The sequence below is a fragment of the Micropterus dolomieu genome, linkage group LG07 (assembly GCF_021292245.1).
Source record: "Micropterus dolomieu isolate WLL.071019.BEF.003 ecotype Adirondacks linkage group LG07, ASM2129224v1, whole genome shotgun sequence".
Taxonomy (NCBI): domain Eukaryota; kingdom Metazoa; phylum Chordata; class Actinopteri; order Centrarchiformes; family Centrarchidae; genus Micropterus; species Micropterus dolomieu.
Window position 1 is genome coordinate 13,485,986 of NC_060156.1, and position 24,239 is coordinate 13,510,224.

At 42.1% G+C, this 24,239-nt stretch overlaps 2 protein-coding genes across 6 annotated transcripts in view; one reads left to right on the forward strand and one right to left on the reverse strand.

The window, feature by feature from the left end:
- Positions 1 to 20,462, forward strand: dync1i2a (dynein, cytoplasmic 1, intermediate chain 2a). 5 transcript variants are annotated; one of them, XM_046054801.1, is made up of 17 exons: positions 1 to 152; positions 1,166 to 1,283; positions 3,733 to 3,847; positions 5,316 to 5,403; positions 6,562 to 6,621; positions 6,993 to 7,108; positions 11,543 to 11,629; positions 11,837 to 11,999; positions 12,121 to 12,220; positions 13,092 to 13,217; positions 15,074 to 15,220; positions 15,300 to 15,413; positions 15,915 to 16,048; positions 17,015 to 17,159; positions 18,712 to 18,852; positions 19,074 to 19,199; positions 19,527 to 20,462. In XM_046054801.1, exons 2-17 carry the CDS (start codon positions 1,176 to 1,178, stop codon positions 19,638 to 19,640), a joined length of 1,884 nt encoding a protein of 627 aa, XP_045910757.1. In that variant the 5' UTR covers positions 1 to 152; positions 1,166 to 1,175; the 3' UTR covers positions 19,641 to 20,462. The 5 variants fall into 5 exon arrangements, 4 of the variants coding, with proteins under 4 accessions (XP_045910757.1, XP_045910758.1, XP_045910756.1 ...); XM_046054802.1 differs by lacking the exon at positions 1 to 152 and adding an exon at positions 171 to 316; XR_006825791.1 differs by lacking the exon at positions 1 to 152 and adding an exon at positions 206 to 320 and having other exon boundaries at positions 18,806 to 18,852.
- Positions 20,411 to 24,239, reverse strand: part of LOC123974239 (calcium-binding mitochondrial carrier protein Aralar1-like) — a 20,582-nt gene continuing 16,753 nt past the window's right edge. The window contains exons 14-18 of the mRNA XM_046054799.1: positions 23,308 to 23,448; positions 21,774 to 21,912; positions 21,335 to 21,493; positions 21,094 to 21,184; positions 20,411 to 21,007 (exon numbers count right to left, since the gene is read on the reverse strand). Of these exons, the coding sequence (XP_045910755.1) occupies positions 20,800 to 21,007; positions 21,094 to 21,184; positions 21,335 to 21,493; positions 21,774 to 21,912; positions 23,308 to 23,448 (738 nt within the window). The 3' untranslated portion in view covers positions 20,411 to 20,799. The remainder of the gene's footprint in view (positions 21,008 to 21,093; positions 21,185 to 21,334; positions 21,494 to 21,773; positions 21,913 to 23,307; positions 23,449 to 24,239) is intronic.

Here is a 24,239-nt window from a genome sequence, read left to right on the forward strand (position 1 = left end):
CTTGTTCTCGGATAACAGCAGCCACGTCGCAAGCAGGCGAAATGCTTCTTTTTTTGGCTCTTCCCAGCATCTGTAGTTAGGTCGGCAGCGCGTTTGTTTTGGCTGTGTATTGGTTATTGGCGTTTGGTGTCAGGTCGATCACCTGCTTTAAGGTTTGTAATCTACACATTAGTGTCAATTTCGCTGTAGTATCACGCACGGGCAACATTTTTTGTATTTGTCGCGCTGTCTTTGAGGCCCAACTTGCGTTTTTCGTGCGGTCAGAAGAGTTGGAAGCGCATGACATCACTGCGGACCAGAGTCCGGGTTTACTGTTGTAGGTAGCTGCTAACACAAAGCTAACGCTAACGTCTCTAGCCATAAAGTCGGGGTTGGGGTGGATAACTCACATTTTCTATGACCCAAAAACCATTTTGCTTAATAATTGACATAAAGTACACGTGGTCTTAGTAATTACTAAATAACTGTTGTACAACAAGGATGGCTACGCTAGCTCTGTAGTCGCTCATAACAAGGAAGCCTAGCAGCGGCAGAGGCCGGTTGGATGCTAACGTTGCGTGTTTTCTATGAAACTGCCGTGTGATAAGCGAAGTAAAACACCACATCAACGCGGAGAAGACTTATAGTTTGAAAGCGTTTACGACAAGCTATTAAGGATCATAGACACATAAATGATATGAATAGGAAAACCCCGTGCTAAGCTAACCGGGTGTGGGCAGTTGCACTGGCTGTAGGGTGGGGCTCTCTGTTAGCTTGCTGACGATGACAGGTCATCCCGGCTGTGGTTTAAACTAAGTTACATGTAGCTGAGAAATGATCTAAGTATTTGTCTCTTAACAGCTTACAAATTTAGCTCAGTCAGCTGCAGAGAAGACAGAAAATACTATTGGATGGTCATTTTTAACTGTAATCTGCTGGGTGAAGTTTGGTAGCTAGCCGTCTCCATTACTGTGCAAGGTGGTACTGAAGCTGAGAGCATCGGCAGTCAGGAGATGCTCGGGTTTTTAAGGCTGTTTTATTTGTCAGACTCTACAAACACGGAGACCACTGGACCATCAGGATGCTTGGCTTTTGTTTAATATACTTAAGTCTTTGAAATGCAATCTTCTCCAATGTATTCTTAATGGAACACGAAGACAAACAAAAATATGTTGTTTGTATGCAGCTGTGGCATCATGTCTGACAAAAGTGAGCTGAAAGCAGAGCTTGAAAGGAAGAAGCAACGCTTGGCACAAATCAGAGAGGAGAAGAAAAGAAAGGAGGAGGAGCGCAAGAAGAAAGAGGTAACTGTTATGTTTAACATTTTGTGCATGTTTGAATATTTGCTGATATTGAATGCAAAAATGAAAATGGAGAATGAACACCATCAAAACTATTAATGGCTCAGTGTGAGCATGGCAAACGTTATTTAAATTCAAATGCAAATTTTCTCCCTACCCTTAGTTTTTGTTAGTATTGGACATCCAAATGGGCAAGAAATCATTGAAAACCACTATTGCAAGCCAAATGTAGTTTAGAGCCTAAGCAAACTTGACAACTGATGGTTATGTTGACAGACATGGCACAACATGTTCTAGTCCTCTTACAAAGACTTACAGTGGGGAGAACAAGTATTTGACACACTGCTGATTTTGCAGGTTTTCCTACTTACAAAGCATGTAGAGGTCTGTACTTTTTATCATAGGTACACTTCAACTGTGAAAGACGGAATCTGAAACAAAATTCCAGAAAATCACATCGTATGATTTTTAAATAATTAATTTGCATTTTATTGCATGACATAAGTATTTGATCATCTACCAACCAATAAGAATTCCGGCTCTCAGACCTGTTAGTTCTTCTTTAAGAAGCCGTCCTGTTCTTCACTCGTTACCTGTATAAAAGACACCTGTCCACACACTGAATCAAACAGACTCCAACCTCTCCACAATGGCCAAGACCAGAGAGCTGTGTAAGGACATCAGGGATAAAATTGTAGACCTGCACAAGGCTGGGATGGCCTACAGGACAATAGGCAAGCAGCTTGGTGAGAAAGCAACAACTGGCGCAATCATTAGAAAATGGAAGAAGTTCAAGATGCACGGTCAATCTCCCTCGGTCTGGGGCTCCATGCAAGATCGCACCTCGTGGGGCATCAGTATTCATGAGGAAAGCGAGGGACCAGAGCTGGGACCACAGTCTCAAAGAAAACCCTTAGTAACACACTACGCCGTCGTGAATTAAAATCATGCAGCGGACGCAAGGTCGCCCTGCTCAAGCCAACACATGTCTAGGCCCGTCTGAAGTTTGCCAATGACCATCTGGATGATCCAGAGGAGGAATGGGAGAAGGTCATGTGGTCTGATGAGACAAAAATAGAGTTTAATGGTCTAAACTCCACTCGCCGTGTTCGGAGGAAGAAGGATGAGTACAACCCCAAGAACACCATCCCAACCGTGAAGCATGGAGGTGGAAACATCATTCTTTGTGGAAGGGGACAGGACAACTGCACCGTATTGAGGGGAGGATGGATGGGGCCATGTATTGCGAGATCTTGGCCAACAACCTCCTTCCATCAGTAAGAGCATTGAAGATGGGTCGTGGCTGGGTCTTCCAGCATGACAATGACCCGAAACACACAGCCAGGGCAACTAAGGAGTGGCTCCATAAGAAGCATCTCAAGGTCCTGGAGTGGCCTAGCCATGATCTCTGTAATTGCAAGCAAAGGATTCTGTACCAAATATTAAGTTCTGCTTTTCTGATGTATCAAATACTTATGTCATGCAATAAAATGCAAATTAATTATTTAAAAATCATACAACTAGATTTTCTGGATTACAGACCTCTACGTGCTTTGTAAGTAGGAAAACCTGCAAAATCAGCAGTGTATCAAATACTTGTTCTCCCCACTGTAAGTTCATCTTAGAAAGTTGGCATGTTGTTTTAAATAACCAGTCTGATTTTTATTTAAGATCTCATGTGACTGAGATGTAGATCAGTTATTTAAGTTGATATTTTATTACAGAATTACTATGAGATGGATACAAAATACAAAAAAGAACTCTGACAATCCAGATTGTTTGCATGTTGAGATGTTAACATTTTAATTTGCTCTAAATCGTAATTCTGTTGCAGTGTAGCCAATACATTTTACATTGATGATCTAAGATGTCAAAATTAAGTTAGCAGGCGAAATTATTTTTTTCTTTGGTTGATTAACAGTAAGTAGAGTGTATAAAAAAAAAAATGCTGAACTTGGGCCTAATCCAATAACAACAAAACATTCCAAGTTAAAATAAGTCCTTGACTGCCATGTAATATTTGACTGGGTCTGCTTTACAGTTGTTACAACATTCCATAATAATAGGTAGCACACAGTTTGTAACCAAGATGAGCCCTGTCTTAATAACTCAACTGGTGACTGTGTGTCGTTGCCAGCAGAAATTATGTTATTGAGAGTGGAAAGCTTTAGAAAAGCCTTTCACCTTGCCATTTGCCACACCTACACCGCCACAGCCTACACCTCCAGCACAGTGTCATGAACAAAGTTGTCCTGCATTAAATTAAATCCAGTGTTTGGAAGTCGTCTTTTTCCTTAAATTTTCTGCATACGCAAGTGTTGCTGATGACCTGCTCCATTGTACTGCACTTGGTATTTTCAACTTGCTCACAGGAAACCTGCAACAAGTTTAAGTTCCATACTTTATTGTCTGACATCATAGCAATTAATGGGTATTGAATTGCTGTTTCCAGGCAGAACAATTGAAAGATGCCGCACTTCACCAGGATGATTCTGACCTGGAGAAAAAAAGACGTGAGGCTGATGCTCTTCTACAGAGTGTGGGCATAACCTCAGATATTCCAGTTGGTATGTTTTACATTACCTGTTGGTGGATTGCGCATACTTTGCTACTGTGATCTGTAGAAGATCTATAGAAACAGCCAAGTCCACAGGGTTCCAGGACTTATAAATTAAACAGTTAAAGTAGCCCATTTGCCATTATATCTCACATACATTGCAGTCATTGTATTAAGACAGTCACTATTTTTTGTGTTTTGCCTCTGATGAGTATTTGAGGGTGTTCACCTTCAATCTGGGTGAACAGTGTAGGAATCATTGCTCCTATTGTGTGTCCCCCAAAGCAGATCTAAGCAGTAGGACAATGAACCAAAACATACAGATTTCTTATGGCCAAACAGGTATTTTCTTTGCTGGTCAACTCAGTCACCTGACTTCAGTTTAGCTGATCATGTGTTTGACTTGTTAAAGATCAGACTAAAGGCAAAAAGCTTACAAATAAGGAAGAATATGGAAACCTTTGGACAGTCATTGACTGCGATGTATGTGCAACCAAATATTAGATATAATAACTTTAACTCTGTGTTTACTTGTCCTATTACTTTCCATCCCCTAAAATTAGGTTAATATAATAATTTTTGTACCGTTCATCTGTTGCGGATGTAAACAGCCTCATATTAAAGCTGAAAGCTATTCAAGCCATCGAAAGCCATTTTAACCGCATAGTCATTCCCCAGAGGTTAAAATGTTATGATTTCATCTGAACTAATTTCAATGGAATGGGTAAAGAGCCAAAGCAAGCAAAATGCATCACAGCCTAATAAGCTGCCACCTTGTTTGTCAGAAATTTCGCTAAGTTCGCTAACTTTTCACAGCACGTCTTTGCATAAGTAACCTGTCAAACATGGGTCTTATTTTAGATTTCTAAATTGAACCAGTAGATTAAACTTAGTGGACTTAACAAAAACATGTCCACAAACACCTGTACTGTACAAGAAGAAGCACTGATTATTTAAAATAATACCATTGACTGTATTAATATTGTTTTGTGGCGCATCCAGGGATTTTTCGAGCATTGTCGCGTTGCTAACAGCAGGTGGCAGAAGAGATCCATACAAAAATCTCAGAAAAGTCTCAGGATGCAGACAAACTTGAAACAGAATTAAAAAAAACATAGTTCAGTGTATTTTTTAATAGTCTGTTCTACTTGATGCATTTATTCAAACATTAATTTCATTTAATTTTTTTTTTAAAGTCAGTGTAATTGTGTTATTAAAGCCTCTTTGTCAATAAATGTTGAGCTTGCCAAGGCTTAAGTTTGCTATCTACAGACTGATTTGTATATTTTTAACTTGCTTTGCTGTTCATGTCAGGGCTTTGCACGTATCATGACGTGCTCACTGTCATGTAGCTGTCAGAAGATCTGCATTAAGATCGATAGCATTTGTCCAGCATGTGAAAGAAAAGGCTGCATGGATGCGTTTGTACACTGTTGTGAATAACGTAGTGTAACAAATGATTATTGTCTCTTATGTAGTCCCTCCTCCCATGTCTCCGACTACCAAATCGGCAGGCACACCCAGTGAGGCAGGGAGCCAGGACTCTGATGGAGCTGTGGGACCCAGGTACTGATACACGCGCACATGCGCGCACACATACACACACTCCTACTTCCCAGCAGAAGTGTGAGTAACAAAATAGTTTTCCCACTGCAGTACAGTATATTACAAGAGTGGAAAACAATCCCTATTATAACAATCCCTATTCCCCAATCCCTATTTAGGAAGAGTTAAGGGCTACCTCTCAAAGCAAAATGTTTAAAAGCTGAGTGCTTTATTGAGCATCATGTGTTGTTGTGCTCTTTACTGAAACAGCTATGCAAGCAAGAATCTGATTTCAGCGTCCTTGTCAGAGCTTCTCGAGCTACTTAAACTGCATGTGTATTGTACAACAAATTAGTTCAGAAGTATTTTGAATATTTCTTAGAAAAACTGAAGTCTATTTTTGCTTTGTACACTTTGCATCACTTTCAGCTCCAGACAAAGGCTGTGAATATATTCAAAGCATGATTACATTAAGAACAACTGAGCTAAAATCTTCCATGAAGTCTCATACCGTTAGTGAATAATGACAGGTTTATGCCAACTGAGTGCATGTTTATTTAATTTGTGTGCCGTTGAATTAGGACGATCCTAAATTAACAATAAAACAGCAGGCTGCTGTGATGCCTGGGGGACTTCTTAACCCCTAATTAGAGCCCCTTCCCTGGGCTGAAATTCAAGCTCCCCCAGTGTCCCATCAGGCCCGGGGAGCTGTTCCCCGTATACGTGTTGACTCATTTCCCTCACCAGCATGGCCATTTCCTACACACATGGAGGTCATGTTTTCTCCCCGAGGGTTCTGTCTCTCTCCCTCTCTCTCCCCTCCCTCTCTCCCCCCACAACACTCAGAGCCTTTGGTGTGACACAGTTCAGGCTTGGTCAGCCCTGCAGCCTGCACATTACACCCTATGTCATCCCAATCTGAGGGTCTGTCCATCTATGCATTTTATGCAGATACATTCTTCCATCTCTGAGCTGTTGTGTGGGCTCATTCAAGCTTGATTTGAGCTGCAAAACCATCTCGTTTTGAAGTGTGTTTTGATAACATATAAATTTCATTGATTGGTGACATAGAATCCAATCAGCATGTTGTGTGCCATAATGCTAACTTTATTTCCTCTCCTCACGTGTGCTTGCTTGTCTCTCTCACTAATGCTGCCTTGTTGCTGTGACACTAACCAGGACTCTGCACTGGGACTCTGACCCGTCCACTCTTCAACTTCACTCTGATTCTGAGCTGGGGTACTGGACACTCTCTTCTCTCCTTTCCTGGTCATTTTCCCTTCTCTCAATCTATGGCATGAGTACTTTGTCCTTCAAAGTCATTATTTAGTCAATGCAGTCCGGGAAAACAGTAGTACACAAGAGTGATCAGATAGAACATTTATTAATTAATTCACACTGGTTGTTAAACTAATCTGAAGTCTTGCCTTCCCATGTAATACTCATTGACTTACTTTAATCAGCACAAGAGTCCACTTGAGGACAAGGTGAAAATTGTTACAAAAACGGATGAGAATGTATGTTGTTGTTGTATTTGTTTTTTGTTAAAATAATAACCATTTTGTAGTGATATTACGATGTGCAAAGTTTGAGTTGTGCTGTGCTTTTAGGCGAGGAACTCCAAAACTGGGAATGGCTAAAGTCACACAAGTGGACTTCCCTCCACGTGAAACTGTATCCTACACAAAAGAGACCCAGACACCTGTCATGACCCAGCAAAAAGAAGGTGATTTTACAGGTTAACCTTGAGAAGAACTTTGTGTGTACATGAGCCTGACTATGTGGTTCATTAAAATGAATAACAAATGTTTATTTTACTGCAAGAAGGGTGCCACCACTTCTTGAGAATTATTCACAACTGGGGTCTCATGGGCTGTATGAGTGTACAAGTGGGAACCGGAAGTGAGCAAGTTGAACGAGATCTGATTTGAGATGAAAGTAAAGGAAAAATGAGGCACAGGAAACATAAGAATTCAAAGGAAGAGATTAAATTCAGACTGCGCTTTGGTATAATTAATGAGCAGAATGAGCAAACCAGTGACAGGAAGGAGAAATGTGATTTTGTGGGGTAGATATGAAGCGCTGCGCATACAACTGCTTACTGCCTCCAAAGCATGTCAGTATGTATGTAATTGCTGCACTGGAGCTTTCATGTGGGTTGGCCAGAGTGAATATTTGGGTTTTCTACTAACATCCACATGTTAAACACATGTTCCATAAAAAATGCAATATTTGCGGGAGTGCTGCTTGTTCTTGGTTGATTTTTGTAATGACAGATGGCGAATAATGCACTAGACTGAAATACTGATTAGATTTTTTTGTCCCAAAGAGATATCAGAACTAGCCACAGGTCTTTTCAAACTCCTCCAGCTGTTGCAATGAGTCCTAATTTTTAGCTGTTTGCTCAGCACCAGCTAACACATATTTTTAAGCATCCTTGAAGGCCTGGTTAGGATTTTAAACAGTGTACTGATTGTTGGTTGTTGTCCCATCAGGTGACATGTAGAAAATTCTGAGCTGGCATGCAGCGTGAGTAAGAAAAAATTGTGCGATTTTGTGGAAAACTGAGCAGAGCTAGTGAAGGATGAAGAGCATCCCTGTGTTCCTCGTTGCTATTTACTCTGGACTCTACTGGGCATTGTAAAACTGTGTTAAACAATGATGGTTTCTGCCAGCTGTTCAACACGAGGCCCCCTTATCCTCTCTGCCACTATGTAATCATTTCATCAACTCCCTCGCTTCCCTGTCTTCTCCCTTCACCGAACAGGCACATAACAAAACACACTCAGTGACATTGTGCATTTTCACACCATCACTTCTGGCACTCGATGAGACGGCATCCCCTTTCCCAGCTTGCTCCCCTCTGCGCATTTTTGATGTGTGGGGTGGCGTCAGGTCTCTTCTCTGATTGAGCGATTTATCATGTTGTCAAAAGGAGGCAACGGCCCAGCACTCTCAAGGTCAGCAGGCGGTGGCATTAGAGGGAGCCGCCACCATGCCCCGGCTGCTGCAAACCATTGGGTTCCCAGTTCCCGCAGTGTCTGCAAGACCTCGGAGAAAGGAGTAAAATATATAAGATTTTAATATCACCTGCCCTATTGACCTAAAGAAACCAGCGCGTCTTCGGTTTAGATGATTTGTTTGTGATTAATGGGGACATTATTACATCACTCTACACACAGTCTTTGTTGCACTGAAATCTGCTCCCAGATGTCTATGACATGTACGATTTTGACATTAATTCTAATTCTTTATTTGCAAGGTTTGTGACCATCAGACAACATAGGTCCATTTTGATTTTAGATTGAATTAGTGCTGTTCCATCTGTGGGCACTTTGAGAAAATAAGTTGATTTTTAAGCCATCAGATATGTGAATTTCTGTGCCGCCGCTACAGTATCTCCAGACTGCACTAGTAGGTAATATGCAGCATCAGTATGCACTCCTCAACAAGAGGCTATAATTATATAGTAAGATATTGTTGGAGGTTGGGGTCTGGGGGTGGTGTGTGGAGTGGTTGGTCTGGTGCAGCGTTTAAAAAGGCTTGTCAGGAATATGAGTATGTGGAGCAGTTTAGTAAATTTAATATTTAATTGAATGTGATTGTTTTAATCACTCTGAATTCAGAGGCAGGTCAAAACTTTTAATCACAAAAGCCCTTAATGGCCTTTTTGTGTGAAGTGCCACTTGTAATTGTGGTCAGCCTTTATGCACTTGATGATTAGGACTGCTAAATATCTATTGTGTCCCTCTGTCATACAGTAGCTAATCATTCCGAATGGAAAATTGTGTATATTCTTCTTTTTGTTTCTTAGTGCACTGGTGGTATGGTTTGAATATTTTGGACCTTGACAATCTGTTTTTTGTTCTCAGTCTTATTTAGCAAGAGTTTGGGTTTTGTCTGTAACAGTGCTGGTTTTGGGTTTCTGCTTACCGTTGGCCTGTCGGTGATCTTTAGACCTCGGTGTCATTAGAGACATGTGTAACCATGTTGAAGAAGTTGGAAACAATAGAATCCTGTTTCACAGATGACGAAGTGTGGAAAAGTGTTATCAGATTGACAGAAGTCTGACTGCTGATGTCTCTGTTTTTTATTTTTGCCTTGCTGCAATTTGAAGTTTGCTGCTACACCACAACCACAAATGTTGACGTTGTACCACATGGAACAGGCTGATCACAATGTTTAAAGTGCATTTTGTAAACTGGTGCTAATGGTACTCTATTGCACATATTTGTGTGTTTGGGGGGGGGGGTGTGTATTGGTAGAGTTTTGTCCTCTATTATTTCATTATTGGCCTTTTATACAGCAGGAAAAAAACCCAGTTGCACATGCTGAAGTCAGACCTTTGTTCAGTGTGGGCATATAGAAAGTGGAAGACACCTGCAGCAGGGAGCAAAGGTCATTTAGTTTTATTCTTGTACATCACTGGCCACATAACGTGTTTGCATTAATATATTGTCTACTGACTAAGACCTGTGATTACCCACCCCCACCCCCACCCCTATTCGGTCCCCCCAAAAAGCTTTTATTTCTTAAGTGGTACAAAAGCCATAATTGGGCCTGCTTTGAGAGGAGGTGTCAGTGTATGGGACATCGGTGATCCGGGTGAATTCTGTTAAATGCAACCCTCCCCTTCCCCTTCCCCTTCCCCTTCCTCTCCACTCCACCACCCACCCTCACTAGGCGCTGCTACCCCCCTACACATCCCCAGTGGGGTCACCAGGATCACTAGCTTTTCTGCAAATGGCCATTTTGGCTGGCAGGTGCATTATACCCTTTATTTTCAGATTGTCTATCCGCTCCTAATGCCTGGCAGGTTGATTGCTCTGGCTGCCTCACCAGGGAAAGGGCTGACGAGCACGGCCGGGACTAGCTGAAAGACAGTGATTACTGTTTTCCTTTAAGCCTGATTGAGGCCCTTGAAAGGAAAGATTTTAACCTTGTCCTGTTGGTTGCAGAGTATGGCCGTACATTGAAATGGCTTGTGTCATCAACCCAGTTCTGTAAACTCATCAGCGCACCGAATAACCTTCTTCCCCAAACCTCCATCTGAGAAAGGGGATAAATCACTTTATGGACAAAGTGACAGATGACATTATCATTTAGATTATCTCAGTAGGAAGGAAATTCTGGCATGTGGCGCTGTCATCTTAGATTAACTATAAGGCTTATAGCAAGATGAATGCCTGTAGGAACCAAGCAAGTATTTCCCCTCTCCTTATGAATCTGTTTTGTCCTGTTTTTGCTATTATTTTTTACATTGAAAGCATAGGCTGGGGTACCGCCTCTAAGAGATGTGTTTTGAAAAAGCGCGTTCATCCTCTTTGAGGTAGAACCGGTGTGCAGTTTGCCAGCTGGTCTGGCCTGTATTTTGTCGTACATTCTCTGAGGTTGAATAGGAGTTGTAGGACCTCCTGCTAGGATGGTAATTGCGCAGGCTTGCTGTTCAGGGAGAAGCTTGTCTCGGGGCAGCCAGGCAGAAAACCTCTGTGCCATCCCCATGCCACCTCTGAAGAGCACAAGACAATCCCAGCATCACCATCTGCTTTTGCACCATGCTGTCATCTGGCCAGACCAATGGGAAGAACCCGGGCAGCTGCTCCACACCCTCTGCCCCGCTGCCCTGTGGCCTAGAAGGGGGCAACCTGCTACTGGGACACAGAGGAAATGGCTACACTGACAACTAGACTCTCTATTGAATGGCTAGAGTCTCATTAACAGTTGGGAGAGACAGGGGTCCCTATGACAACAAGACACCCGCTGCGCTGTGTCCCTTTAACACAAATGACAAACTTCCCTGCTTTAGAAGAGCAGGTTCTTTTTTGAAAGGGGACATTGTGCTGACAAACCAAACAAATGCAAGGCAGAGATACAAAATCAGTCTTTTGCAGTGCCCATAATCACTGGGGTGGAGCTTTTATTGAAAAACAGAAAATAATGGATGTGGAAGATGTAGTGACCAAAATGTATGTAACGTCTGTATGAAGGCATGATCATTCGTTGTGTGAACTTTGAATTTGATTCCATTGTTGACGTTTGAAGTTTTGACAAAATTTCTATCACAAAAATTATTTACATTGTCTTGTCAGTGATGTGGTGTATACAACCTAATTTAGTGTTGTTTTGCAGTGTTTAACAGAGTTCACTTTCTGATCAACAGAGGAAGAAGAAGAGGAAGAAATTGCTCCGTCTCAACCGGTAGTCGAGATTCAGACAGAGAAACCGGACCAGAAAGAGGAGGAGGAAGGTACCTGGCTGGACTATGAGTGATGATGCGTAATTGCAATGCTGAAATTGAGCCTCTTCAGTTCTTCTAGGGATTTTATAATAGTTGTTGCTTGAGTACAAAGCGCGTTCTATTGCTGTAAAGTGGTGCATCACATTCCATATCATAATAGCAAGGAGCAGTGGTGATCCTCACTATATTTCAGCGTGTTTGTGTTTCTCTGTATAGCACCCCCCCATGAGCTGACAGAGGAGGAAAAACTCCAGATCCTGCACTCTGAGGAGTTTGTTAATTTCTTCGACCACAGCACTCGCATTATTGAGCGAGCCCTATCGGAGCATGTGGACCTCTTCTTTGACTACAGTGGTCGTGACCTGGAGGAGAAGGAGGGGTAATAATTGAACATCTAGTGTATTTTTTTCCTTTTTTGAACGTGTAATTGTTTGGGGTTTTTTTGTTTGGTTTTTTTGAAGAAGTGTTTTCATTGATTTGTGGTGCTTTGTATTCCCCAGTGAAATCCAGGCCGGAGCAAAGCTCTCTCTCAACAGGCAGTTCATGGATGAGCGCTGGTCCAAGCATCGTGTCGTCACCTGTCTGGACTGGTCTTTACAGGTCTTTTTTTTTTTTTTTGTAATTAAACCAAACAGTGGAACAAATTTGTCAGAGCACCATTTGGAAGTTGTTTGCAATTATGAAAATGTCAATCTTAAAAATTAACTTAGTGTGTTTTTATGCTAAAATAGAAGTGCGAAATTGTTGCTAATTGGCTGTTGAAACAACTTAGCTTTACACACCCATAATGCTTTATGATTACATAGCTTGAGTTTGACAGCATTTACTTTTAGCCACAAGTCCCTCAGGAAAAGTAAGTTATGTCCCACGTAAATTGTCACTTAGTAGGAGGCCATAATGATTTGTTTCCTCTGGTGTCTAAGGTCATTTAATGCATCATTCTGCAATGGCTTTTGACAGTGATTGAACACCAACTCTTTGTTCACAGTATTTTCTAGCTCAGAGCGATATCCATACCCTTGTGATTTGAAATTATGAATTCACAAACTGTAAATCTCCGATCAAGGATTAGGGGCTGCAGAGGTTAATGGTTAGTTTACATCTGGGTAGTGTTTCTGTAGTCATTCTCTGTCTGCATTTTTAATATGCACTTCAGTGGGTTTAAATTCTAGATTCTCAATAATAAGCTGCTCTGTTTTGGTCGACCACTGTTCTCCCGAGCGCTTTCAGAACTGTAGCTTTTGGTTAAAATTCTGAAAGGAAATAAAAACGTAATTTACCAAAGTTCTCCGGGGGCGGGGGGTTGGGCTAATTAAACGAGCCATAAATCTTGAGGAAAGGATTACTCATTATTTAAGGCATTCAGCTGCACCGCAAAGGGCAGGCGAGGCTTGTCCACATGGAGCTAAGCCTGGGGGGCATGTCTGCCTCCTCCCTGAAATTCATTTGGGCTTTTTTTTTCTGTCACCAGTATCCTGAACTTCTGGTTGCCTCATACAACAACAATGAGGACGCTCCTCATGAGCCAGACGGCGTGGCCTTGGTGTGGAACATGAAGTACAAGAAAGCTACACCGGAGTACGTCTTCCACTGTCAGGTACCCCAAAGCAAAGCCTTTTTTTACCCACCCCTCACCGTTGACTTCTTCCATGATAGCCAGCCACTGTTTGCCTGCCCCCCCCCCCCAATCCCTCCTCCTCCTCTGCTCCTACAACCCTCACCCTCCTGCGTTCACATTGTGAGTTCACCGTACTGGCATCCACCTCCGCCACATCTATCCACAAACACATGTTCGTGAGGCGCCGGAGAAGACCTGCGGTGCAGCAGGAGTTGAATGGAATCTGAGCACTGTAGCAGGATTAAGTGTGTGGGACTGGGCTGGTTATCATGTGCATCTAAACAAGGGCCCTGTGTTCAGACAAGCTAGCAGGGAGAGCAGCAGAGCCCCTCCACTCTGCCCAGCCTTATTATAATGCCTGCCCTGAGGCTCTTTCACCAAGACAAGTTGAGTAGAACCACATGTTGCCTTCAGAGCGGATGTAGATGCAGGCGTATTGCTCAGATGAATAAAACTGAACAGAAGTGTCAACGTTTTCTCTGTGCCTCCCAAGTCAGCTCATAATGAGATTTTCCTTAACCATGCGCCACACTTTTTATCCAAAAAACGTCCCATAAGAAAAATATTAAGGTAAGGTTGTGATAGGTGAAGCAATGAGTGCACGTAGGCCACCTAAAAAAACAAACTCAAGGCATTAAAACTCATGAATCAAGTCATAAGCCAAAAAATAAATAATAATCCCGTTGACCTGCCTTGCGGTTTGTTTTATATGCACTGTAAGAACTGAGGCATGAGTGATGAAAGATGTGCTTGGTTGTGTTTTGGTAAAGAGGGAACATGCACAGACCAGTTCTGTAACTTTGAGATGAGGCAGGAAAACAACAGGTTGAATTTGATGTTTTCCATGTTCTGATTATTGGCAACTTTGAATATGTCATGTGCATAGCAGTATTTTGCAGCGATCTAGCCAGAGCCTGATATGATACAGTTTTACCTTGTGGTCAGTTACCTCAGTGGAACATTTCACTCAACTTATTTTGACCCAAGGTTTGTGTTTCCTTTCATTTTCATCCAAAAGTAATGAAAAATGCTTATATTGTTCACGGTTGTTGGTGGTGAATGGGGAAAAGCCATTTCAGAGGAGATTCATGCATTCAGTATCCAGTTTATTAGGTACACAGCTAAAACGAATGCAGTCTAATATAACAGTCCTGCAGTTAAGCCTCCCTTCATGAAGGTTATAATGTTCAGTTTTTGTTGAAACTGTTTGAAGGCTGCAGTTTGTGGTGCTGATGGAACTGTATTTTGTTATAATGACAGGCATTTTCATTATTTTGTCCACCCCGTGTATATCAGTGGGGGTAGGCTAAATAACAGAAACACCTCTCTGTAAAACACTCGACATTACAACCTTCATGAAGGATTTATTGCCGAACTTTTGTGTTAGACGGCATTACTTTTTAGGTGATCTGACAACTGAATGATTGAACTGAATGTGATTGTTTTTTTTTTGTTTGTTTTTTTTATCCAAACAGCACGGAGGTATTTATACCTCAAATTTGGACTTAATGAATGGACAAATTACTTTTTTACTTCATTTTTCATTCACACTAAACATGGGGATAATTAGATATATATTATGATATTTTTAATGGACTAAATTGTGTTATGTAATGTCAAAAGACATAAAAATGTTAAGCCATACTGACCAGCCCTCCCACACAGATTTTGCATGACTTGGGCTGGGATGTATTCTCCTTTCTTTAATTGGATGTGACATTGTACATTTCTAGACGTGACGCCAAGCTGTCTCACTTCAAACATGCTGCTTTTTTATCACCAGAGAAGCTAAACATTGCCTGTCCCTTTTTTCTATTTTCCCCTCTTTCTGACAGTCTGCCGTTATGTCGGCTTCATTTGCCAAGTTCCACCCTAACGTTGTGGTGGGGGGGACATACTCGGGGCAGATCGTACTGTGGGACAACAGGAGCAACAAGAGGACCCCGGTGCAGAGGACTCCCTTGTCAGCAGCAGCACATACGGTACACTAAACAGCTGACACAGTGGGCTGGCACTTATTTTAATACAGCAGATGAGTAAACGTTCTCATTCTTTTTGCAGCACCCAGTATACTGTGTGAATGTGGTTGGCACCCAAAACGCCAACAACCTGATTAGCATCTCCACTGATGGCAAGATGTGCTCCTGGAGTCTGGACATGCTCTCTCAGCCACAGGTAACGTGTGTGTGTCTGTGGGTGGTCAGAGGAATTAGGATTAACGATTTAACCCTAAAATGTAATTGCCATGTTAATAATACATCACATTTTAAAGAGTTGAGCTTAGTTTTTACATTTTGTGTACTTTCTGTCTCTTCAGTTTTAAATTCCACACACTTCCTGTCCCTCCCATTCATGCTAAATGTCAAGCCTTTTGGCCGGACTCCTTCGTTTTAGCATTCCACTTTGGCATTTCCCCCAGCTTTACCCTTATTTTTTCTTCAACTAATTTTTCACTTTCAGGGAAATTAACTTTGCTAGCTGTGTCATTTCATCTGCACTGCCAAGACCTCAATGTCAAACTTCCATTTTTTATAAAGTGCTAGTTGAATTTAGATTAAACATTAATAAACTGTCAAGTGATTTTTATAGGTTGTGCTTGGCAGAACGTGTGTTAACATAAAGCCTGAGCAGGGAGCCTGTTAAGGATGTTGTTCCATACCGCCTTCCCCTCCACAGGACAGCATGGAGCTGGTGTTCAAGCAGTCCAAAGCTGTAGCTGTTACCTCCATGTCTTTCCCTCTTGGCGATGTCAACAATTTCATGGTGGGCAGCGAGGACGGCTCTGTCTACATGTCATGTCGTCATGGAAGGTGCGTTCATAAGCAACCGTGTCCCTCCCGAACGCCACCAGGAAACTGGGCGGCTTGTTAGGCCCACCGAGGACCGAGTGTCAAATAAATATAGCCCACTCACTTCCCATTGCAACACAAATCCAACACTTGATCTCCTGCTGTTTGAGGTTTCACTCCTGCCCAGCCATCCTGTTTTTCTTTTCCGCTTGTCAGTTGTGTTTGTAAAGGTCGTTCAACATAAACAGGGCACACATGCAGGGGAAACAAATCATTTTTTCCCTGTCCTTTTTTTTTCTTCTCAGTATGTTTCTGTGGGTGAGAGAGTTTGTTTACAGTCGGTCGTCCTGGGGAGAATTAAAACTGCAGTTCATCCCACAATGTTCTCATTTAAGAGACTGGGGGCTCCTCTCACTGTGGACGGTCCTCTGGTAAAACAAAAATCAGACCTGCCAGTGAGTAGCGTGTTAGCCCCACGCTAATTGTCCTGCATTGTGCCCAGAGACCGCAGAGAGGGGATAGCTGCTATGTTTTGCACGGCAGAAGCACCTCTGTAATTGAGGGAATAATTTTCCACCTCATTTACAATGGTATGATACTCTCATTGCAGTTAATAATGCATAAGCATCACTCATGCTGAGTATTTACCTCTCTACGTTAATTATCAGAGCCTCAGTTGGGTAACAGTTCTGCAACATGTGGTTGAGCAGTTGCAGGTACTTTTGCCACCCTGCTGGTAATCACATGATATAAGTAAACGATTGATGTGAAGACGTCCAGCAGAGGTCCATCTGTGCCTGTTGCTTTATTTCATGCTTAATGTAATGCCCCATCATTTAAAAAAAAGAAATGTGTATTCATAACATTATCACAACTGAAGGTCACTACTCAACACCTGCTGCTTTTGGAAATTAAATTTGTCACACTTGATTTAATGTGTCTGTACATTTGCACTTAATTCCCCTGCTTCGTCTCTGTGCTCCACAGCAAAGCGGGCATCAGTGAGATGTTTGAGGGCCACCATGGGCCCATCACAGGGATCGACTGCCACACAGCCCCAGGGCCCCTGGACTTCTCCCACCTCTTTGTTACCTCCTCTTTCGACTGGACTGTCAAGCTGTGGAGCACCAAGGTATGAGCATTGCATAGGGTGCATTTTACAGGTCCAAGAAAACCTCAGGATTGTTTTGTTTGGGTGAAAAGACCCATCTGTGTCTAGGAAAAAGTTTTCCCCTCTGTGTGTTTTGTGTCTCTACAAGGTTCCGTATAATCCAGCCTTTGTTCATTTTCAACTGCACCATAGTTCCTTTTTAATGGCGATTTTCAAGTCAAATGTTTCTGTTAAAATGGGTATTGATTGAATTTGACATTTCACAATACTAGACTCTGTTTAGCCATAGAGAGAATTGTGTTACCTCTAATTTAAAAAGTCTAAAGCCACTACCAGCTCTGTGATGCTCATTGTAATGATAACCATGTTGTGTGTTTTAAAAGTTAGCGTTGGCAGTGGTTAAGGTGCACCCTCATTGTATGGACAGCACATCACACTATCTAACAGAGCTGATCAGCTGATGCTGCTCTTTAACAGCATCAGCTGATTTGTCATGCCTACTGCCTGCACTGCATTTCAGCAGGTTTGCGTTCCCTTACCTACTATCGAGCACAGCCAATGGGAACATGCTAATGTTTAGATGGGCTTTACCATTTTCGTTTAGGAATGCAAATGGTGGTCAGGGGTCAAATTTTTTAGCCATAACTCAAGAATTGATGAAGTAATTATGACAAAGTTTCACCCTGGTGGTTAATGAGATTCAACGAGTAAGTGATACCCAAAGGTCAACTTCACACTGAACAGGTGACACAATGACTCAAAGGTCATACATTCTGCCTTTCACTTCCTGCCTCCTTCTGAATTTCAAGCGTCATTGGAATCCTGCAACTGCAAACAACGTATTATTAACGCCTAGTTAATCGTGATCTGAGTTGAGTGAGCGAGTTTCCCCTACTGCTCACAGAGAGCCTTCACATGAAAATGCCAGGAGATAACAAAAGCACCAGAATTTTGTGTCGCTATACTCCATAGCTATATAAGTATCAATCTGTATATAGTAATCAAGGACATGTTAAGCCAATACATGACAATCCTTCATTAATCAGTTTAACAATGTATATTAACTGGAATCATACATAATAGTCAATACAGTATTAACTTCCATTATTCAGTTAATTCCAAGTATTCACTACATATGAGTTTGGACAGACACTCTGATGTAAACTGCAACTTGACTGTTTGGCGGAGGCATACAACCACGGGGTGGTTATTGAAGTAAAAATTATGACCTGATTGTGAAAAGTTTACAATTCATCCAGCTAACGTGAAAGTCTGTACCAAATTTTGTGCCAATCAAGCCAATATTACTGCAACATACTTTGACTCTGGACTAAAGAGGTGGCGCCATGCCCAGAGCCCTGCCAAGAAGGAATAAGGAGGAAGAAATAATTGAGGTTTTAAAAATGTTATAACCTAATAACATCATCAAGTTCTGTATTCATTAAGTATGTTAGAACATGTATATACATTACGTTGATACCTTTGTATAAATACATGCATAGACCATATATCAAAAAGTTTATTATAAATTAAGTGATTTAAATGTTATTTTTTATCTCATATATGTCTGCAGAACAACAAGCCGCTCTACTCATTTGAAGATAACTCGGATTACGTGTACGATGTCATGTGGTCTCCGACTCACCCTGCTGTGTTTGCTTGCGTAGACGGAGTGGGCCATCTCGACCTGTGGAACCTCAACAGCGACACCGAGGTATTACATTCCCACTAACAGCATACACATATATAATCACATCTATTTTTGCTCTTTTCCTTTACATCTTAGAAGAGACAAACACTCAAATCTCAATTACACATTTACCTACTTAAAAAAAAAAAAAATTTAAAACGATATAAACTTGTGGAAAAACGTATAGAGTTTGCGGAGCATGTTTCCACTGTTCCAGCTGGTATCTTATGGTGGTGTTGTTTTAGGTTCCCACTGCCAGCGTGACAGTAGAGGGTAACCCAGCCCTCAACAGGGTCCGATGGGCTCATTCTGGCAGAGAAATCGCTGTGGGAGACTCTGATGGACAAGTTCTTGTGTATGATGTTGGAGAGGTGAGCAGGCGTGACTCAGCTTTTTGCCATTATATTTCTCTTGACTCTTCTGTTTTTTAACTGTAGTCACTTGGGCAGCCTCTTACCTGCTCTAATTTGTACTGTAGTGATTTATTGAAAAAAACATAACTGTGGGCAGGTCACCTTTTAATGAGATTTGTGAAGAGCATGTCATGTATTTAAGTCAAACTATTCCTTGTGGTATGAGTACGTCATTTCGCTACTCTCCATAAATATGAATATAGAGCATTCCCTGTGACCTGCCACAGCAGAAGCCGGATTTTGAAATTTAAACCGTCCCTCTGTTGTGCTCTCCCCCCCGCCCAGCAAATTTCGGTTCCACGAAATGACGAATGGACTCGTTTTGTCCGCACACTGGCAGAGATCAACGAGAACAGAGATGATGCAGAGGAGCTGGCAGCTCAGCGCCTGGCTGCCTGAACCCCCTGCCATGGACGTGATGTTTAAGGGACCAGTGGCGCTCTTGTTATCAGCCCTGTTTTGATTGGAGGAAAAGATGCCATGACAACATGACTGGAAGAAAACATTAAGTTTTGATCAGAAAGCAGTATTGACATCTTTTGATTTCTTACTCCTCCTTATTTGGACAACTCTGCCTTCTTAGTTAGCTGGACCATCACCAGTCTTCCTTGGAATAACACAAGCAACAGGGCTATCAACCTCAGACACTATCATGAAGCCATACACACAAACACAAACCAGTCGTCCTTTCTTCAACCAGATGCCTTAAACTTTGATTTTAATCTTTCCTACCTGTCTTCACTTAGGGAATGTTATCAGCCTTAATTTTGAGTTGAGTTTTTCAACCCAAATATGTGCCCCACTACACCCCTTCATAGCTAAACTCCATTTTCACAAAGGTAGTAAAGCAATCACATCTTGAAACACCCAGGAATGTAAACTTCTTGTAACTGTAGCCCATGTTGTCATCTCTGTTCCTGTTAGACTTGATAAACTAAATATTGACTTGTTTGTAAAATACTGAAATGTCCAAAATCCAAATGTCTTTCTACTTTCTATATTCTATACTGCACCAGTTTTCACTTAATCAGTACAGCTGGTTAGACTTTAGATAGTTGGAATATCCTCAAAGATAATCTTGTATGCTGTAACTGCTCAGTGATGTTTTTTCTCCTGAAGAATCTCAAAGCTTGGTGTCAAAACTGAGAATGTACTTTTCACACCATAGAAACAGTTGAATGATTTATTTCAATAAAATACAATAAATACATTTAAATAATTTCCCATGTCCCTGGTTATGATTTCAAAACACTTGAAAACATCTGTACATCCTCGTGTCTGAGATTCAGCTGACACATGCACACAAACTATTGCAAACCAGAAAACAGTAACAATCCTTTGTAATGCCATAATGTCCCTCTGTAGAGAAGTACAATATGTACAATAAAGTTGTGCAAGCTATGCAAAGAAACCACAATAAAGCCATAAGCGTGCAGCATTCAGAGTACAACAACTGCTCAAATGCATTTGATTGAAACGTAGTTCAATAAAACCATTTTGGAGGAAACGTGATGACTGGAGGAGCATGCAGCCCTCGGAAGTCACAATGAGTGAAGGTTTATGAAGCCTGCGGTTCTGTTTTGGACTCAGCAGGTTTGATTGTCACTTCTCCAGAAGGCTTGAACTTGGGCAGGTGCAGACCAAACTTCCTCTCCACACCTGCAAAGGTTGCAGCGGCCAGATGGTAACCGCCTACGTGGTCTGGGGTCACAGACGGAAGGTCCTGGATCATGGGTTTTGGGGTCGGCACAGAGCCAGTAGGACGACTGAGGAGAGAGTCAGATTAGGGCAAACACACTTGTTGACATTGACGAGAGGCACACACTTGTGCAAATGGTATTAAAGTACTTACTGTCCTCCAAAGTCAATGTATAACCATCTCTGTAACAGTTCGTAGGTCACCAGGGTTACACCAAACTGAGGTGAAGATCTGAAGACGCGAGCTAATGGAAGATAGTTAGAAAATTACAATGCGGGATTTAATATTCCTGTGGTGCGTTCTAGACAATTACAGCCACCACAGCGAGCCTCATTTCCCAGTATTGAAACCACTTACAGGACTGCCGAGTGTGTGTATGTATGTGCGCATTTACCTCCTGTGCCCTTCCAAAATGCCCTGAAACCTTCCTCCTTGAGGATCTTCCTGAAGCAGTCGATGACTCCACTGTATGTCGTCTGGCCTGCTCGAGCCGCCACCTGGAGCCTGGTTTTGATGACATCAGCAGGGGTCACCAGCGAAGCCGCCGGTACACCTTGGGAGACGTTTCGCAACAGATGTAATGAAGCGCTTTCACTATGCACAGATGGTGTCACATTCTGACATCCCCGCTGCAGCGTCATGCAGGGCTTGAAATGGGTATGGCTATATAGTGTGGTATGACAAAAGGACTGTATATACAGTTGTGAGATTCAATTCAAACCAGGGAGGAAACCAAAATGCATTTCTTAAGAGCAGAAAATGTGACACGTTGCTCAATTAAAACACAACTGTTTGGATGTCCATAGACCCTGAGCCTTCCAGATGTTTGTTACCTGCAATAGCTCCAGCAGTGAGCAGCTGCAGCGGCCCCAGCCTCCCGTCCTCATCTGCCAATTTCGCCTTGGTGTGGGCATAAACAGGGAAGTAGATGGCGGAGAAGGGGATGTCACGCAGAAAGCAAGCTTTGGCTCCCTGAAAGAAAACCCCCCCCACAAAGAGATACATTTAAATATATATACATCTTGACCACAGTCAGTCATAAGCAGAGGCAGTGTTTGGGGAGGTTTGTCTTGGGGATTAAGTGGTCTGGGTGCTGTCTTATTCAACCTAGAGGGGGTTTTAGTGTTGATGATGGAGCCAAAGAGCCCCAGGCAGAGCTGCAGCACTGGGCCTCCAGAGAGAAATCCATCACACACACACACACCAGTGTGCTGGCTTCTTCTGCCAAGAGGAAGTCAGCTTTTTTTTTTTCCTTTCTTTTTTTTAACAAGCCACACACTGTCTGCTACTCATTAAAATATGGAGTATGAACACATGACTGGAGCTGTAAGTAAACCCACAAGGATCTGGAAAAGGAGCAGTAGCAAAGCGTAATCCCTCAATAATTTGCTGTTGGTCGTTGGCCACAGCATGTTTAACGCTGTTTCAGAAAATTGTAAACAGTCAGCAAAAGGACCGTTTGATCTTCACATTTCTGATCCTGATCTCCATTATGTCTATGTACACATACAAATGTTTGTTCAAAGACAGTAGTATTTCATCTGTGCATCATTACAGGAAAATAAAATCTAATCATGTTAATATCCAGTAGTGGAAAGTGAAGTATATTTACTCAAGTATTATTTGCTTTTATATTACTTTACTCTTTTATTTCACTACATTTAAGAGGGAAGAATTGTATTTTTTACTCCATATTTACTATATTGACAGCTACAGCAATTTGTTATTTTACAGATTATGATTTTACACCCAAAAATATAGCTAAAACTAATGCCACCATAACCTACTGCCACAATCAAATAATAATTCAGTAATATTTGTTTATAATAATATAACACTCTGAAAGGGGCCACTCTACCAAATTAGATTAGATACTTGCATATATGCTGATAATACTTTTTTCTGAATGGAGGACTTTTACTAAGCGCTGTTACATTGTGGTATTGCAAATCATTAATTGTTTAACTACATTTTCAAACAAAAAACAAAGTTCCACCTTAATTGTGAGGATTTGATGTTCTTCTTCTTATTTTAAAAATGAATCTCTTTGGGTTTTAGACTGTTGATTGGTCAAAACAAAACATCTGTAGACATCACCTTGGGCTTTAGGGAGATTGTGTTTTCGACATTTTATAAACCAAATTATTAAGAGATAATGATTTGTAGATTAACCAAAAATGAAAAAAGTTTGACCCAACTACTAGCAAACTCCTTCCATTGTTACTATACACAGTAGAGTGAACAATAGATAAACTCCCATGTTGCTAGTATTGTATCTCAGGAACACCACCTTTCATCTGCCCTTGTATGACAGTTAGCAGAGGGTGATGCTGCAGACGTCATGGTGCTGCAGAGGTGCTGACCTACCTTGTAGAGGCCAAAGAAGCCCAGGTCTCTCACAACATTCAGGGCACTGACCCTGGGGCCTGTAGTTATCTCTCCAGCCACCTGCAGACGGATCTTAACGATCTCCAGAGGATTGGTGAAAATCACCTGGGAACCTCCAGCCTGCAGGATGCAACAGGAAAAAGAAGCCGCTGACAAGTGGTTTATATGCACAGACGTAGGTTTCTAAGACTGAGTGAGGTTACACATCTGAGGGGTGAACTTTGGGTGAAGCTATAATGATGTGTAAGCATTTCTCCCTAATAACAGAGTTTTCAAATTATCTCAGTAAACTTAAGCACAAAAAGGTTCTTCTTCTCCCGATCTGATTTCATATAGTCAGAGAATGGCCTTGACAGGGGGAGGAAAAAGCAGGCATTGATAGAAGAACCACTGGGGTCAGAATAGAGCAGGCGCAGGGTGAGTGGAAGCCCCGGCTCATGGCTGAGAGTCTCTGACCCTGGCACCGGCCCTCTGCCCCCTTGTCTCCCCTGAGGCACCTCCTGTGGCAGGGTGAGCGGCCCAGCCTGGCCTCGCCCCGCACACTTCCCCAATTCACCCCCATTCCCAAGGGAGAGTGCTGAATCACCCGGACGGCTTGGGGTCCGGGCAAGCAATGCCCTAAAGGCACAGCACCCTCTGACTCAGGCAAATTTATCACCCTCCCCAAATCTAATCAGGCCCCAGGATGGCTGCCAGTGACATTCAGAGCAGGGGTCTTATCTGTAAACATCCGAGCAAAGGTCTAAAAAAAACTCAGGCACATTTAGTCATTTTCAAAGCGGAGGGGGAATATCCGCTGCTCTGAAGATTGATGCATTCGTCCTCTCTCTTTTATCTTCTTCAGCTCTCTCGTCTCAAGGGAGCGATAATTTAACAAGACGTCAGATTAACCAGACTTTAAACTTTGACAA